This window comes from Lepidochelys kempii, chromosome 5, assembly GCF_965140285.1.
Source record: "Lepidochelys kempii isolate rLepKem1 chromosome 5, rLepKem1.hap1, whole genome shotgun sequence".
NCBI classification, from domain to species: Eukaryota; Metazoa; Chordata; order Testudines; family Cheloniidae; genus Lepidochelys; species Lepidochelys kempii.
The window spans coordinates 133120145-133139014 of NC_136384.1; the positions used below are offsets into that span (position 1 = coordinate 133120145).

At 41.4% G+C, this 18870-nt stretch overlaps 1 protein-coding gene and 1 non-coding gene across 3 annotated transcripts in view; both read left to right on the plus strand.

Moving 5' to 3' along the window:
• The window catches only part of SLC44A1 (solute carrier family 44 member 1), a 91948-nt gene that overhangs the window by 37682 nt on the left and 35396 nt on the right, over positions 1-18870 (plus strand). For both annotated transcript variants that reach the window (XM_073345962.2, XM_073345963.2), the window contains exon 4: positions 7338-7474. In XM_073345962.2, the coding sequence (XP_073202063.1) occupies positions 7338-7474 (137 nt within the window). The remainder of the gene's footprint in view (positions 1-7337; positions 7475-18870) is intronic.
• Positions 922-1028, plus strand: LOC140912161 (U6 spliceosomal RNA). Its single transcript, XR_012159239.1, has one exon. It is a non-coding gene; the product is annotated as a U6 spliceosomal RNA (small nuclear RNA).

The following is an 18870-nucleotide window of genomic DNA, read 5'->3' on the forward strand; positions in this document are numbered from 1 at the left end:
GCTCAGTCTTGCTGCTTGGGCAGAATGAAGGTACTATATATCCTTCTAAAAAACTACAAGAAGAAATACCCTGCTTCAGAGAATTGTCATCCAGTGACTTTCAAATGCTAGCAAATTCTCATGATCCCCCAGAAGCAAAGACTTTAATGGGCTCTTTACTCAGTGCATGCAGGTAGCAAATGGACAAATGCGAAGTTTGCAGCGTACATGCAGAGAAAATACATGAGCTAAATTCTATATGCCCCACCCAGAATTGGTATGAATTGGGTGAACTTTTTAATTCATCTCTCCATTATTGCAATGAGATGCTTGTCGATTGCAGTGAACAGTGGTTCTGCACAGTGCTCATTTAAATGTCTAGAGATGTCTTGAGAGATGACAGGAAATCAATGAAATCTACAAAGTTAGGAACATACAAAATGCTCTAAGCCAAGACAGACTTGTATATTGTGCTAGCTTGCTGCACAGGTAAAGGTTAACTGTTTGTGGTTTTAAAATAGAAGAACACAGGATACTTGGAATGCAAAACAATATCTTTGCCTCTTCTCACTTTTATATTTAACTTCTGTTAACTATGCCATCCATGCCTGTTCAGTCATGGTGAAAAAGAATCGGGCATTTGCCCAGTAAGCCTATTGGTCATGTGAAGGAATGGTTGATTTGCTCTCCATTTCTTTCCTTGTGTGACTTCATCTTAATTTAAAAACATATATTATGGTAGCAGCTCAGATTCTTTTTTTTTTTTAAAGTAAGACACTAAAATACACACACACCTACCCACCCACCCCCAGCCAAAAAAAAAAAAATCAATGTTATTATGATGTAAACTTCAAAACCCACTTCATCAGATGCATGGAGTGGAAAATAGAGGCCGGTATAATACACAACACATATAAAAATGGGAGTTGCCTTACCAAGTGTGTGCTTGCTTCAGTAGCACATATACTAAAATTGGAACCATACAGAGAAGATTAGCATGGCCCCTGCGCAAGGATGACATGCAAATTCGTGAAGCGTTCCATATTTTCTTTTGGGGGGAGGGATAGCTTAGTGGTTTGAGTATTGGCCTGCTAAACCCAGGGTTGTGAGTTCAATCCCTGAGGGGGCCATTTAGGGATCTGGGGCAAAAATTGGGGATTGGTCCTGCTTTGAGCAGGGGGTTGGACTAGATGACCTCCTGAGGTCCCTTCCAACCCTGATATTCTGTGATTCTAAGTGTGGGGTCAGTGCTAACGAGCCAATTCAATTAAGGTGGAAGTGGGCTATTCTCAACGGTTGACAAGAAGGGGTGACTACAAAGGGAGGAAAAATCACTTTTGTAGCGCAAATGAGGCCAACGTAATCAAGGTGGCCCAATTCAAACAGTTGACAAGAAGGTGAGAGCGTCAGCAGGGGAAATTAGTTTTTGTAGCAACCCGTCCACTCCCAGTCTTTATTCAGGCCTAATTTGATGGTGTCCAGTTGGCAAATCAGTTCTAGTTCTGCAGTTTCTTTTTGGAGTCTGTTTTTGAAGTTTTTTTGTTGAAGAACTGCCACTTTTAAGTCGGTTGTTGAGTGTCCAGGGAGATTGAAGTGTTCTCCTACTGGTTTTTGAATGTTCTACTTCTTGATGGCTGATTTGTGTCCATTTATTCTTTTGCATAGAGACTGTCCTGTTTGGCCAATGTACATGGCAGAGGGGCATTGCTGGCACATGACAGCATATATCACATTGGTAGATGTGCAGGTGAACGAGCCTCTGATAGTGTGGCTGATGTAATTAGGTCCTATGATGGTGTCCCTTAATTAGATATGTGGACAGAGTTGGCCAGGGGGTCTGTTGCAGGGGTTGGTTCCTGGGTTAGTATTTTTGTTGTGTGGTGTGTAGTTGCTGGTGAGTATTTGCTTCAGGTTGGAGGCTGTCTGTAAGCAAGGACTGACCTGTCTTCTAAGGTCTGAGAGACTCTGTCCTTGCGTCTGATGAAGTGGGTTTTAGCCCACGAAAGTTTATGCCCAAATAAATTTGTTAGTCTGTAAGGTACCACAGGGACTCCTCGTTGTTTTTGCTGATACAGACTAACACAGCTACCCCTCGGAAACCTGTCTACATTTAAACTTCTTAAATGTATGCCACAAGATATGCGCTTCAGCAGTTAACTTCGCTGTGAACTTGAACTTTCATATTCTGATTTCTGAATATTTAAACCTGTAGCTTTGATATTGCAATTTACCTTTTGAATGAAATTTAAGAAAAATTATAGATGTAGGCATAGGCACTACCGATGAAGAGTTTAAAATTCCAGATAGTTACTGGGGTTGGCCAAAAACTGGGCATGTCCACAATTACATCAATTTAATCAAGTATTTTTGCCTCTCTAAGTAATTCTCCTCCCTCTTTTCATAATCCAAAACATGTTTTAAGAATCAATAGAAAAAAATATGTTTTGGATTATGAAAACACTTGACAAAGATCTTGTAATTTCATTAATCCAGTATGTTGGCTGTTTTAAAGCATAGGTACAGTGCTACCAACTAAAAATTTACACATCTAGTATGTATAGGTTTATTATGGTACGATTAATTATTTTCCTATTCCTGTAGTGTAATCTTGAAGTAAGTTGAACCAGCCCAAGTAAGATAAATAATTACCTTTGTTTGCGTGGCTGACTTAACTAGTGTACTTTGGATTACTTGTATCCTGCATGTTTGGAACTATAATTTCACAGTTCTTTAGGCAGAACTGAAATGGGTTCTGTAGTGACTTATCATGGATCTTTATTGGTGCCAAAGGTCCCTGGATGCTTTAGATTTCTTCTGACATCTTTCACCGAGCCTTTCCAACACTGTAGCCAAACCTCACCTCAGAAAGGGAAAAGCCATGAAGAAAACAAAACTGAAACCAGCTTTGTGCTCAGTCAACTAGCTGCCATAAGTGGTCATTTAAATAATTAGAGGTGAATGAACTCTCCCGATCTGCATTGGGAACAGTCAGTTGGATTCAGGTAATCGTTTACAGGGCAATGTTAATGAGCTCACTGACCTGATTCTACTTAGCCATTAAAAATAGCAGACCCTTCCTACCAACTCTCTCTAGCTCAAGACCTCCATGATATGAAGCATTAACAGAACACAACAGTGGGCTTGTGTACACTTACATTTTATAGCGCTCTAACTTGCTGCCTCAGGGGGGTGAAAAATCACCCCCCTGAGTGCAGCAAGTCAGAGCTCTTTAAAGTGCTAGTGTAAACAGGCTCCCAGCACTCGGAGCTAAGCCCCTCGTGGAGTCCCAGGAACGCTGGGAGAGCTCTCTCCCAGTGCTCGCACGCGATCACACTCTCACTTCAAGGCGCTGCCTTAGGAGCGCTCCCGCGAGAGCGCTTTGAAGTTTCCAGTGTCGCCCTGCCCAGTGTTCTTAATAGGAGAATCTCTTGTGATGGCTCAGTGTAAAGAGGAAGAAGTCTGTCAAGATCCACTCAAAGCTGTGACATGTTTAAGTTGCAAAAAGAAAAGGAGGACTTGTGGCACCTTAGAGACTAACCAGTTTATTTGAGCATGAGCTTTCGTGAGCTACAGCTCACTTCATCGGATGCATACTGTGGAAACTGCAGAACACATTATATATACACAGAGACCATGAAACAATACCTCCTCCCATCCCACTCTCCTGCTGGTAATAGCTTATCTAAAGTGATCACTCTCCTTACAATGTATATGATGATCAAGTTGGGCCATTTCCAGCACAAATCCAGGTTTTCTCACCCTCCGCCGCCCACACACAAACTCACTCGCCTGCTGGTATTACCAGAGTGATCACTTTAGATAAGCTATTACCAGCAGGAGAGTGGGATGGGAGGAGGTATTGTTTCATGGTCTCTGCGTATATATAATGTCTTCTGCAGTTTCCACAGTATGCATCCGATGAAGTGAGCTGTAGCTCACGAAAGCTTATGCTCAAATAAATTGGTTGGTCTCTAAGGTGCCACAAGTACTCCTTTTCTTTTTGCGAATACAGACTAACACGGCTGTTACTCTGAAACATGTTTAAGTTGATTGGTCAAGTTATCAGACTCAAGTTCTCAGAACTGACGCCTTCTTTGTTCATTTCAGCCGAGATTACTCCTGGCCACAGGAAAACTGGGATCACAGGGAAGGGAGCAGGGTCTCCAGATGATTTTTTAGACTAGAAGATAAAGAGCTCTTTTAAAAGTGGCTCCAAATCTTTCCCCATTACATTAAGGGCAATGGTTAAATTCATAATATCAGCACGTAGAGCCCTCTCAGTCACCCTACTCCATGTTTCATCCAAGAGACTCTTCAAGAGTACAGACAGGAATTCCAAGCAGCTCAGATCCATTAAATTAACTCTGGCTTTCCTGTACAAGAGCCTGTGAAATACTATCTTCTGGTCTGGATCCCTATTCTGCAGCCACCATAGCCTGCCAACAGTATGTGTCAGAGTTCTGGGATGTGCCTCCAGAAACAATCTATGCGTTCCCTTTTGATGTTAAACTATTTGGTTGCATCACCCAAAAAAGCACTTGAACAACTGAATAAAATCATCCCTAACCAGTCTCATCCAGGAACACAAAGTGACTTCAAATATTTTGTCACAATTGCAACTTCCAGTAGTATGAGAATTGCCAGTTGTTTCACTCTGCTAGGACCAGACAAGTCTTATGAAACACCAGTCAGAGAGGCAACGCTTGAATAAGTTGCTCTTCTGGACACAAGCCATGTCCGTTCATGAACTGGGGTCCCTCTTAGAGGAAGACAGAAGTATTTTACTTCAGGTAGGTTTCCTACAGAAGTCCAAGAGTCCCCCTATCTCAGGAACCCAAGAAGTGACAGTGTTAAACAGCATAGTGAACTTACGTTGCTTTTCTAATTCCAGAGTCAACTTTTCTAACTTAGGGCCTGATCGTGTGAGGTGCTGAGTATGACTCACTTAAGTCAGTGGGAGCTGAAGGGTGTTCAGCACCTCACAAGAAGCACTCAGTAACTCTCAAAAAGTATGATTTAAGGTTGTAGGCTCCACCATAGCTTCCAGTTTCATTCTGAAGCTGCACTGAAAACTTTGCCTGTCAAATGTACTCTAAACCAAGGAGTACTTTAGTGTTTAGGTTATATGTGTCTATTTAATGATACATTAACAAAATGCTTCTGTCAGGAATGTAGATGACACCATAGAGCTATGCTATACCTGTAAATTACAGGACCAAGCTCAAAATTACATGATTTTCCTCATAAAATAATCTGTGTAATTTTCCCCTTCCACTGAAATTATACCTCTCTACTAATAGCAAGAACTCAAGTAAACAAAAAGAGTGGACTGTCTCTCCTAACTTGCTCTTGCCAAAGGATTCCTGATTCAGTTGTGCTGTTATTGTATTATTATTCATGGTATAGATCTGAGTGAAAGCTATCCACTTCTGGGAATAAGACTAGGATTACCACCTGTCTTGTATATTTTACTTTTCTAGTTTTTTTTTTTTTTAAATATTAGTATCTTCAATTCTAGCTACTCAAAAGTGTTTTAAATCGTGGAGATTGTGCTTTTGCTGAGAGAAATGGGGAATCAAAGGCTTAATACACGTGTATTACTATGTGTAGTTACCTTTGAAAACAGCTGCCAGATAGAATGTGAAGTTCACAGTTTCCAGTTGTGTCACAGCCCCTAATGTTTGTAGAGTATTGGATGGATATAGTATGCGGGGGAGACAGAAATTAAAAAATGATCCAAGGAGTGGAGGCTAATACCTAGGGAGACTGAAAGCACTACAGTTTCACTAGGAAAAAGAACATTCAGGGGAGAACATGAGCAGTTTATAAATACATTCAAGTTAATGTAAATGATGACAGGGATTGATTCCATTTCAGAAGGTAGGACGTGAAACTAGAAACTGAGAAATTGAGGCTAAATAGTAATAACTTTTGTACGTTGAAATTGGATAATAGAACCGACTACCCAGAGTGAGGCACCATCACTGCATATAGTCAAAATGATGTGAGAAAAGCCAGGAACAGTAGAAAGCCTATATGCAAAGGGTCAGATTGTATGACCTGTGGTATTTTCTGTCCCCACTATCTGACACTATGAATTAGACGTAGCCTGTTCTGATTATTTAACAATAAACATACATGTGGACATCTTTGCATTTCCCATAGAGGTCTATTATTAGTACTGTAGTTTCAGAAGTATTTCCTTAAGGAGTGTGGTGTAAAATTTACTGAGGATCTGACAATTTTCAGTCCCTCTTCACTTTCAGCAAAAAGTGCTTTTTATTGTCCCCTCCCCCCCCCAAATTAATCTCAAACTATCAAAACCAGTAAAACTGTTTAAATGGTCTGTAATGGTATTTTTGCTAGTGCACTGGGCTGAGAAGCATTTCAACAGTTGGATCAACTGAAAAATGTTTTTGCTAGGGTACTTCATCGTGTACCTGTTACAAAACAATTTATAACTGTCTCCAAGTGTACTGTGAGATGAAATAGGCTTTCTGAAATCAGAAGAGATTTTTCATCGATGTTTTTAATAGAAAGAGTTCATGTTCTTAACGTTTTGAATGAATGAGACCAGCTCCAGAGTTAGGTTTTGAGATAAGACCTATATAGGAAGGAGATGTTTGCTAGGGAGTTGATAAACAATGCACATTTCACAACTTTGGGTGTTTTTTAAATCATGATGGAGTTCATGGAAAGGAGGTATTTTAAAATACTGCACTTACACGGTAGATAGATTTACCTGAAATAGCTGAACAATTTTTATGCTTCTAAATAAATACCAAAATGATCTATTCAATATTATGGACTAGTGGTGTGAAAAATCAATCTGAAACAAAAAGCTTGAGTTATTTGAGTTACGTACATTGATTAAAGCATCTTGAGCTTTCTTTTCTTTTCATTTCTTTTTATGGTATACATACAACCTTTGTGGGGGTTTTTCCACTTTGTATTTCAGGGGACAAGATTGGAGATTTTCAAGTTAAGTTTCAAGCAGGAGTTAATGTTCACAACCTGTTTATAACTGTGGAAGCTCATTTATAATAGAAGTGCTGAGGCTGTACAAACAATGCCACTTGAATGTACTGAAGTCTGATCAAATGTATTAGAGTATTCCCATTGTACAATATCAGACTGTACATTCAAGGATCCCTACAGTGCATACATTCAACCTCTGATAGTTTCTTTCTGTATGTGCTTATGTCGCATTGCCCTAAAATAAGGAATCCTGAAATTATTGTTATGGTTGACATTATTTGTTGATGTCTTGGTAGAATTTTTCTGCTAGAAACAAATTTTAGTTTGTCATTTACAATATAAATAATTCAGCCACTTGTTTGTTTTTTTTCCTGTTGTAGGTATGTGTTCTTTTTGGATCCATGCAATGTAGACCTGGTACATCGGAAGATCAAATCCATTGCTCTGTGTGTAGCAGCTTGCCCAAGGAAAGAGCTAAAAACTTTGGCTGATGTTCAGAAATTTGCAGAAACTAATGGTATGAGGAAAGCACATCCGTTTTTTCCTCTGGAGCCAAATACGTTTGTTTAGTATTCATAGATATAGGAAAGATAAAGGTGTCTTAGACTTAGCAGAACTAAAACTGAATTGACAAAACATGATGGGAAATACCAAAGGGAATAATTTCTAGTATTCTTATAAAACTAAAACTAACAGTAGCCATTTCTCCTTGCCCTGTTATCTACATGAAGGTCCTTTTTAAAGTTCATTTTCTAAAAGAAGGAAAAAAGGCAAGACCTAACAGGAACTTGACCAAAGGGGTTTTACATTGAATGGACCTCTGGCCCTGCATTCTGGAAGCTGCTGCAAGCTACTGCTTCAGGTAGCCTTCCTACGCTGCTGAGTCTTCCTTGCAAGTATTGGATTGGTGAGATCAGTACCGCTATTGAACTGCACTGGAGCATAGTGTCTGCCAATGAGTGGGTAATAATCCTGTTTTCATTTAGTACTGCAGTGCAATTCCCTGTTTTTCAACATTCTTATTGTATTTTGTGTAAGGTAAGCATAAGAGAAACTATACTGTTGAATGAAACTGACTCAATTCCCTCCTCTCTCCCCTTCCCCCCACCCCCTCAGAACTGTGCTGCTTTGTTATCCATGGTGATATAGAATCATAGAATATCAGGGTTGGAAGGGACCTCAGGAGGTCATCTAGTCCAACCCCCTGCTCAAAAGCAGGACCCATCCCCAATTAAATCATCCCAGCCAGGGCTTTAGCAAGCCTGACCTTAAAAACTTCTAAGGAAGGAGATTCCACCACCTCCCTAGGCAACGCATTCCAGTGTTTCACCACCCTCCTAATGAAAAAGTTTTTCCTAATATCCAACCTAAACCTCCCCCACTGCAACTTGAGACCATTACTCCTTGTCCTGTCCTCTTCCACCACTGAGAATAGTCTAGAACCATCCTCTCTGGAACCCCCTTTCAGGTAGTTGAAAGCAGCTATCAAATCCCACCTCATTCTTCTCTTCTGCAGACTAAACAATCCCAGTTCCCTCAGCCTCTCCTCATAACTCATGTGTTCCAGACCCCTAATCATTTTTGTTGCCCTTCGCTGGACTCTTTCCAATTTATCCACATCCTTCTTGTAGTGTAGGGCCCAAAACTGGACACAGTACTCCAGATGATGCCTCACCAATGTCGAATAGAGGGGGACAATCACGTCCCTCAATCTGCTCGCTATGCCCCTACTTATACATCCCAAAATGCCATTGGCCTTCTTGGCAACAAGGGCACACTGCTGACTCATATCCAGCTTCTCGTCCACTGTCACCCCTAGGTCCTTGTCCGCGGAACTGCTGCCTCGCCATTCGGTCCCTAGTCTGTAGCTGTGCATTGGGTTCTTCCGTCCTAAGTGCAGGACCCTGCACTTATCCTTATTGAACCTCATCAGATTTCTTTTGGCCCAATCCTCTAATTTGTCTAGGTCCCTCTGTATCCTATCCCTGCCCTCCAGCGTATCTACCACTCCTCCCAGTTTAGTATCATCTGCAAATTTGCTGAGAGTGCAATCCACACCATCCTCCAGATCATTTATGAAGATATTGAACAAAACCGGCCCCAGGACCGACCCCTAGGGCACTCCACTTGACACTGGCTGCCAACTAGACATGGAGCCATTGATCACTACTGTTGAGCCCGACAATCTAGCCAACTTTCTACCCTCCTTATAGTGCATTCATCCAGCCCATACTTCTTTAACTTGCTGACAAGAATACTGTGGGAGACCACCAATATCACCACCTTAAGGCATTCTGGAATAATTATAACAGAGTTAAGCAGCAGTGTTAGAAAAGCCCTCTGATAAGTGACCAACTTTGGGACTTTAAAAGGTGAGGAAGCCAAATGTAAATATTTGGCAAAAATCCCTTCTCGTTGTTCTGTTATTCAGCTGTCATTACTATGGTTAGTGGTTTTTTCCCCTTAAACCTGGGCACTTGATCTTTTTGCATCTCATGGCAGAACACTTCTGCTCATTAGCTAATAGTGACAGTGTTACTGTTTTGAGCACAAAGCAGAGAATTGTTTGCCTGGAGCCCCTTTTGGTGAAGGCCTGGAGGTGCTGACTTCCATTAACTCTTCAATTTCAAGTATCTGAGGGTGGCTTTATTTTATTGTATTAATTTTGGCTACCTCTCATTTTTGATGTACAGTGGCCTTCTAGTGCAACTAAAGTGAAGGATTCAGTAGGAGAAATTTCTTCATCAGAGCCTCTTGAAATATTTAAACGTGGCCACTTAAGCCTAGTGTCTTTCTCTTGTCTGTGCATGACTGGTGTTGTTTTTCTGTGTAAGTCTAACTTGTGCTGGGAAATCAAAATTCCTTTATTATCCTGTGATAACTACAGTATATTCAGCATGACTGTCTTTGTTGAACTGAACCAAAGGCTACACGATTTGCTAAAATGTACTGCATCTTGTGCTAAAGGTCATCCAGGCTAACCAAAACTCCTTGGCACTTGCTGTATAAAAAACAAATGCTTGTGAAATGTTTTAAAATTGGCATTAAACGGAATTGCCTTGGTTCTTGTAAACTTAGGCCAGGGTATCTGAAGTCTAGCACTTATTGCAGGGAAGTGTCAGCCAAAAGTACTCAAGGGCTTTGATCCCTGTTTTCTAATCCATATTCGCTCAGTGTGACCTTGGGCCAGTCATTTAGGTTTGAGGTAAACTATTTTGAAGTTTCAGAGTAGCAGCCGTGTTAGTCTGTATCTGCAAAAAGAACAGGAGTACCTGTGGCATCTTAGAGACTAACAAATTTATTTGAGCATAAACTTTCGTGGGCTACAGCCCACTTCATCAGATGCATGCAGTGGAAAATACAGTAGGACAATTTTATATACACAGACAACATGAAACAATGGGTGTTACCATACACACTATAATGAGAGTGATCAGTTAAGGTGAGCTATTACCACAGGAGAGAAAAAAAACCTTTTGTAGTGATAATCAAGATGGGCCATTTCCAGCAGTTGACAAGAACGTGTGAGGAACAGTAGGGGGGAAAATAAACAAGGGGAAATAGTTTTACTTCATATAATGACACATCGACTCCCAGTCTTTATTCAAGACTAATTTAATGGTGTCCAGTTTGCAAATTAATTCCAATTCAGCAGTCTCTCGCTGGAGTCTGTTTTTGAAGTTTTTTTGTTGTAATATTGCGACTTTTAGGTCTGTAATCGAGTGACCAGAGAGATTGAAGTGTTCTCTGACTGGTTTTTGAATGTTATAATTCTTGATGTCTGATCTGTGTCCATTTATTCTTTTATGTAGAGACTGTCCGGTTTGGCCAATGTACATGGTAGAGGGGCGTTGTGAAGTTATTTTGAAGTTCTGTATTATTAACATTCTAACTGAAGTAGATGATGAATCGAAACTGAGCTTTCATGTTGTAAATAAATTAGCACCCACAAAAAAAATGTAACCAGAGTACAAGATCACTGATGAACACTATGCAAGATGGTGAGAATAGTTATGAAATCTTGTCATCCCCTGCTGGTACTTCTGTTTAAATTATATCAACTGTTTAGGATCCAAAGCTTGATTCAGTTAAACTTGTTACTTGCGGGAAATTTACTGCCTGCATTCTAAATGTTATGATAGTGCTGGTTACAGCTCCATAGTTAAGGTTGAGTTGAGTCTGGGTTAAAGCAGATTCAACCTTTTTCTTAAGTATGAAGAATAGTGTGTCCATGCCAACATTATGGCATCCACCGAATTCAGGATATTTCTGAGAATTTGAAAGTAAATCCATTAACTAACCTAGATTGAAATTAATTCGGAATGGGGCCTTTAAGAAATTGTGTTTCTTTGGTGTCAGACCTTGTAATGTCTCAGATGATCTTCATAATGGAATCACACATTCTTCAAACTTTCTGCATTTTTTGAACTCCATTGAAATCTTGTGCACAGGCTACATCTGAATAACTGGATTGTAATTAAGCTAAATTAATGACTCTTGTATTTAGTTAGGGTTGTATAATATTCCCAGAAAAGAATTAGATTAAGGTGGAGGAACGTTGGAGTACGTATATGTACGTTAAGATAAAAAACATTACAGGGATATCGTAACTATCCCCAAACCAACTCTCAATTTCTTGGATTTATAACTTTTCAGATTAAATTGAAAATCCAAACACACTAATGTGTGAAAATGCACAGTTAAAGGACCCAAACAACCTGAACTCTGCCCTGTAGTGACTCCATGCAGTAATCGTACAGTTACCAGGGATGAACATAGTGCTTGTTGGCCAGATTGAATTAAAATAATTTTTTAAGACAATTAGATTTTTTTTTCATTTTCTTCCTCATCATGTCCCATAGTGTGTATTTAACCCTGGTCACCAAAAAGTGCCTTTATATATGCATGTGCTATGAAATCTCGGGTCAAAATTTCTGAAAGTAGGAACCTAAAATTAGCCACATGCATCTAAACAAGTGGTCTGATTTGTCAAAAGTGCTGAATGTGTGGCATCTAGCATTAACCTTGGTGGGAACTGCTGGCTGTTCAGCACTTAAAATTAGGCCACTAATGACTAAATGTGGATTTAAGAGCCTAGAATTAGGCTTCTATTTTTAAACATCTTGGCCTGGATCTCACTTGCAGAGGTCTGTAGCCAGGCCAATCCAGCAGAGGTCCAGGTGGATGCTACTCCTGGGGCAGTTACTGAAGTAAAAGACTAAAGGAGAAAAGTCTGCTGTAGGGGCTGACCCGAATGAAAATATTAAAGAAAATCAAGCTGATTAGGTCACATTCAGGCATCTTTCTGAGTTGAGGCTGAGGGTATTGCAGATTTGAGCACAAGCCAAGAGCCACCACACACTGTTTATATTACACCAGTAGGTTGAAAATTGAACTGAAATGGAAAGAGACACTGAATTAGTCGTCTTATCAGAGTTGGGTTCAGAAGGCCTAATCTGCTGACTTCGTAGAGATTTCTTTGGGATGGGTCTGAAAGTAAAATGCACACAGCTATTGTGAAGAAATTGGAAGCAGCTGTAGATAGGGGAAACTATTGCCTCAGTGGTCTCTGGTCTGAGCTATAATGGCTTCTTCTTCTGTACACGTAATAATCAAAGCACTGCTTTGAAGCACATCACTGGTACCTGCCCTAAAAACAGATGTGTTGGAGATAATGTGGAGTGAACTGTACATTTTTTCCATATTTTGTGGAAATGCGCAAAGGTTAGAAAATGTTGGTTTTCACTCCTGAGAACCGTTAAGAAAATCGTAGCCAAGGAATAATTATTACTGAAGCTCCTGGTTGTGCTGTTAGGTTTCCTAGTTAAAGGCATGTTGCCAAGGAGAAACTGATTTTACACCTCTTGGTTTCTGCCAGACCTCATATAGCCTAAAGCCATTATTTGAATATAAGTACAATTTTGAATGGCTGTAACAGATACAACTGATGTTTTGGTTTGATTATTTATGGTTGAGTAATACTGCACGGAGGTCTTGGGGGCACTCCTCCACAGTAGCCTAGAACTGTCTGCATCTGTCAGCACTGTCTGGTACACTTATACTGAAAACAAACAAGTCTTTAAAAAAAAATCACAAAACATATTTGTATTCTGCTCCTGGGAATGGGAGTATAACCAGTGAACCTCTCTCCCCGGATTGTGCTTGCATCAATGACTCTGTATTGCAAAGAAAGTAAGCTAAAAAGCCACACTCATTTTTAAGCTCCATTAAAATCTGTGGGAGGAGAGAGAATTGCTGTGTACCAGGGGGCAAGGAAATCAGTAATATTTTCTTTCAAGCTTCTATCTACTGATAAAGAATGGAGAGCAGAAAAGACAAAAGGTCTTGGGCAGCATTCTGCCTTTTTTTAAATAAAGGATTGCAGCTGAATATAAAAATACATCTTTAAGGCTTCTCTGACTCACTGTAGGATAGATAAATATTTCTTAATCTCATTTTTGAATCCAGTTAGTTGCTGTGGCAACCATGATTGGATATCTCCGCTATTCCTCCTTTGCAGTCTTATAGATATTATTTATATACCTTTTATGAAGATGTAAATAATGTCTCGTTCCTTAGAACTCTCTTGTAGGCTCTAGAGAATACTCCCTTCTTTATTTGAATCCCAGAACTATTTAATAGAGAGCTTTAATTTCTCCCTTCCTCTGATGCTTCCTCTTTACTGGCGCCTACTATGTTCCTATGAGACAATTAGGAGTTCAAGAAACTCTGAATATCCAACTGCACCTGTTCTCCCTCCCTTTAAAAGTGTATTTAATGTTTCTGAAAGATGCCAAGTGGCAGTGCTGGAGAATGAAGTCCACTGTATCAGTAGAGCATAGTAAGCAGTACAGTCTGTCTTATTCCACCTTGTCTGTGGCTTCAATCACTACCAGCTGGAACCAGCTGTAGTGAAAAGATAGTTCAGTGGCCGTGGCTATTTGATGGTTATCCTCTTTAATGTTGCCAGTAAAGAGTATCATTTATGCTGGTGAGGTCTGTGATATTCTCATGTGTGCACCATTCCTCAGTTCACATAGGCCCCTGAATTAATGTTAGGTGAGAACTCCTGATTACCAGTGACCTGGAAGTGAAAGTCTCTGTATCTTATTACTGGACTCCTCCCCCATCTGGCCCAGCACCTCTTGATCCCATGACGGAGCATTAAAACCTGTGGCTTCTCTTTCTAGGAGTGGAAAGTCAAACTGCTTTCCTGCCTCCTCTTAAAAACACACACACAAATAGGAATCTCTGGCATAGGAGGTCTAAATTATGTGTGTTCTTAGCGCATACATTCAGGTAAATTTGTTCCCTGTAGCAGTTTAGCATTTGACTGAGTATTATTGCAAACTGTCAGGTCCAGCAGACACAGAATGAAGAAGAGCTGGTCAGTCTCAATATGTTTCTTTTTCTGACGTTCTTAAACTTTGTGCACTTGCAAGGGCTCAAAAAAGTCGTCTTTGTGAGAACAGCCCTTGTGCTCGTCCTCCATAGGAATAATTTGTCTTAATCACATGATGATCTTCTCCTTGTCCTACAAACCTGTCTCCTTTATACAGAGAGTGGTTGGCAGTGGAACATACCTTACCATGTGAAATAAGCGCTCATGCACGTTTCTGATTTGGTGAAGTCTGGGGCAGATTCCGTAGCCATAATTTACTGCAGAACTGTGCTCTAGTATCTGAGGTTTCATTTCTTTTTAAAGTAATGTTACTAGCACTTGTATAGCTAGAGCAGGGAACTGATCCCATTTTTCTTAATTGGCTATTGACTCTGAAACCTAATGACAATGCAAATGGCACCCTGGTTAACTGTTCACTGCTGATCATTTTAGTAGACACATTGACTAGATTTAGCTGGGCACATGAATATGGGGCAAATGTGTGGATGTGGAAGGTGGTAGCTGTAAATACCTGCTGGGACGATCAAATGAATTAAACCCTGCCCAAAATTTACAAGAGCCTCCAGGCCTACCCATCCTGGGTACCAAAAGCCCAGGTTGCCACTATCCATCTGTTAATGCCTTCAGCTCCCTCCACCAACCTGTACTGTGAAGACCTGTCAAGTATCATCCATCTTGAGATTTATTCTTGCAGTTACAAGATCTGTCGTGATTTTGATGAGAGACAAACTCCCCCACAAAATAGTCTGTACTCAAGGAAGTGGGCACTGAGCTGCTTGTCTGGAGACAATCAGATGTATTCCACTTCACCTTCTGACGTACTGTTAATATTTCTGCATACTTATAACCATTATTAACCAAGGTCTCATAGACCTTTTTAGAGGCAACTGTCAGTCATTTGTTTTATGGATGAGTGACTGTGTGCCCTCTGAGTCTCACTTCAGAGAGAGCTAGGAATAGAACCCCACTCTCTAATATGACAGTTATAAATCTTTTCCTCTTTGCCACACTACCTTTCAGAAGAACTGGGCCAAATGACTTCATGTAACCCAGTCTACCAGTGTGGTTCTGTCTCCCTCTAGAGAAGAAACCATATATGGAAGGTCATGAATCTGCTATTTCCTCCATGCTCATGGTTATGGCCCTTTACTGTGTGAATTAGGGACTTGGGGTTTTAGATCCAGAGGTCCCAGATTCAGTTCTTGCAGACAATGCAAACAGGGATATCCTTACATTCCACTAGTCTGTCCAGACCACCACTAAACAATACTGTTTCCAGAGCCAGGAACAATGCTGATATACTCAACATTTTGCTATCATCTCACAGATAGTTGTATAACTCATCAGCAAAGTATACTGTGGTCCTCCAAGTGGATAGCAGCATTATTTTCCCCACTGGCTTTATTCCTATAACTCTCAGTGGTGTTACATGTTCCCAGAAAAAAATGGGAAGACCTTGTTTGCATTTTGTATAAAAATAAATGCCCCAAGGAGTACTGTACTGAAACACATCTTCATTTCTTAATTTCATTTCTCATTTCAGTCTGCTGCAGCATCATAGAAGGCAGATGGCCATGTCACATAATTTAGGTGCAGCTTCCTCCAAAGTTTACAAGGTCTTCAATATTTTGCATTCTCCACTGGAGAGAGGCTTTTCGGCACAAATGTTCCCCTTGTCCTCAAGCTTTTCCAGCATCTTTATGCAATTCATGTTAATTGTGGCAGCATTTTTAAGAGTACCGGGGTTAATAACTGCTTAGTACTTGAATGATCAATCCCAAGCAAAACAGAAGGCAGGATTTCAAAGGAAGAAATGTTTGCTTTCCAAATCAGAGTTCAAAGCTGGCGTTCTCAGTTTTTCCAGCTGTGGGCCACAGTAAAAGGGAAAGCTTGTCTCCTGGGTCACTTCCCCTCCTGATCATGGTCACATCATAGCTCTCTGGTGACTGGACCACGTGTTTATGAAGAAAAGTAATGTTAGGAAAGGTTTCAGAGTAACAGCTGTGTTAGTCTGTATTCGCAAAAAGAAAAGGAGGACTTTTGGCACCTTAGAGACTAACCAATTTATTTGAGCATAAGCTTTCGTGAGCTACAGCTCGCTTCATTGGATGCATACTGTGGAAAATACAGATGATGTTTTTATACACACAGACCATGAAAAAATGGATGTTTATCACTACAGAAGGTTTTCTCTTCTCCCCCCCCCCCCCCCCCGCTCTCCTGCTGGTAATAGCTTATCTAAAGTGATCACTCTCCTTACAATGTACATGGTACATCCATTTTCTCATGGTCTCTGTGTATAAAAACATCTTCTGTATTTTCCACAGTATGCATCCAATGAAGTGAGCTGTAGCTCACGAAAGCTTATGCTCAAATAAATTGGTTAGTCTCTAAGGTGCCACAAGTACTCCTTTTCTTAATATTAGGAAAGGAGCTAAAAATAAATGCTATATCTTCAGAATATAATTTAGTAGCAAGGAGAAAAGACAGCACCGTGACCCATAGTCCTGTGGACCACTAGCAAGAACCCGGGACTACAGCATAAGAGAGTATTTTCATAAGCCTCAGAACAAGCAGAGCTCTCGAGTCCATCTTCTACAAGATACAGTTTGTTGGCACGCTCCTGATTACATCTCCAAATGTAGCACACCCCCTTGTGTAGGAAATAATGCATTTTGCTGCCCTTGATTATTTTTCAGTTGGCTATTTGGATTCCAGCAGAAATGTTCCTAAACCAGTTGGAATTAATGGTGTTTCTGGTCAATGTGTTATTCCAAGTAAGGCTGATTAGGTCTAGAGAGCTTTTATCTCTTGCAGACTTGGAAGCTCATACAGTAGCTGAATCCCCAAGATGTTCAGAAAACAGCCACCAGAATAGCATCCAGTGTAGCTGCTTGTGGGACTGGGGAGAGGAAGGCAAAAAGAATAATCTCCTTTCTTCCTCCTCCTTCAAGCCACAAAGTGCATGGCCACTACTGGAACCCTCTGGCTGGTGGTTCTGTCTGTGTTTCCATCTTGCAAGGACAAGTGTTGGCAAGGACAAGTGTTGGCTCCACCTCCACTCCTCATTAGCCTTAAATGTTCATGCGCAGGGATATGGACAGAGGCCCTGCAGATATGAGTTTATGTGCAAGGGGTTCAGCCCACACTGGCTGTGCTCACTAGATCTGCTGTCATCCACTTTCGCTGTGAGATCTAGGCCATTGACGGCAGGGTGCTCTGCAGACAAAGGGAAGGGGACATGGTTTGGGCCTTTAGATATGAGAACGTGGGGTTGGGCCTTCTGTTAATACAAATATCTTATAGATCATTGCTAAAAATGAGTAACAGAGGGAAACAAAATTATTAGACTTCTAGGCTTGCTCGGATAACTACATCATAAATCAGCAAATGATTCTCCTTACTCCCTTCCCCGACCCTCATGTGCTGACTTTGGCATCCTTTAAAAGGTTCATGATATCTGAACTGAAAAAATGTTTCTTCTTTTATTTACAAAGTGTGCTGGGCATGTTGATGGCTCCTTTTCCCACTGCTAGCCCTCTTTGGCATGTCTATGACTGTTCATGCTCACGTTTAATTCAGAATTTTTATATTTCAGTACAGATGTTCAGATTAGATAGCTTTGCACTATTACAGAACCTTTCATCCAGAGAGCTCCAAGTGCATTACAAATAAGTTTTGCAACACCTCTGTGAGGTAGGCAGGTGTATTATAGCCACTTTTCAGATAGGTAAGATGAGGCATAGTGCTTCACTTTTACTCCTGGGGCAATTTTGCGCCTCTAGAAATGCGAAGAATTTATGTTCCCCGCAGATTTCTTTGCTTGCCTGCAGAAAAATGACTTTCTGACAGGAAAGCAAAGGGAAGCCACAAGAGCGGTCATGCAACCCTTCCCAGCAGTATGTTTCAGGTACCCAGGGCAGCCACCAAAGAGGTAAACAACTGGGGGCAAGACTGGGGAGGACCCGGCTAGTGGCTCCTACCCTGAGCTGGGCTCAGCTGCTAGTCCCGGCTGGGCTGGGGAGGACAGGACTTCCTTTTTCCTGCACAGCATTCAAGGCCGAGTCAGACCCACTGCCAGATTTCTCCCCCAGCTGCAGGAAGCTCTGCAAGCTCCCTCTTCCCCCCGCCCCTGTGCACCCAGACCCCCTTATACCCAGACCCTCCCACCGAGCCTCACCCCCCCGATGAGCTCCAGTCCCCTAGCATCTGGACCCGCCCACCGAGATCCCCACACCAGACCCCCTGCAAAGCTCTGTCCCCCTCCACAGTCGGACCCCTCCCCCTGCTGAGCCCCAACCACCTTCACGTGGACCCCCCTGCAGAGTCCCATTACTCTTGCACCTAGAACCCCCCAACAAGCCCCTGTGCATCCAGATCTCCCTACTCCTGCACTTGGATCCGCCACTGAGCTGCCCGCACCCAGATTGCCCCACACAGAACCCTCTCAACCCCCACCTGGATCCCTCCACGCTAAGCCCCTCCATGCTTGGATCCTGCCTTGCTGAGCC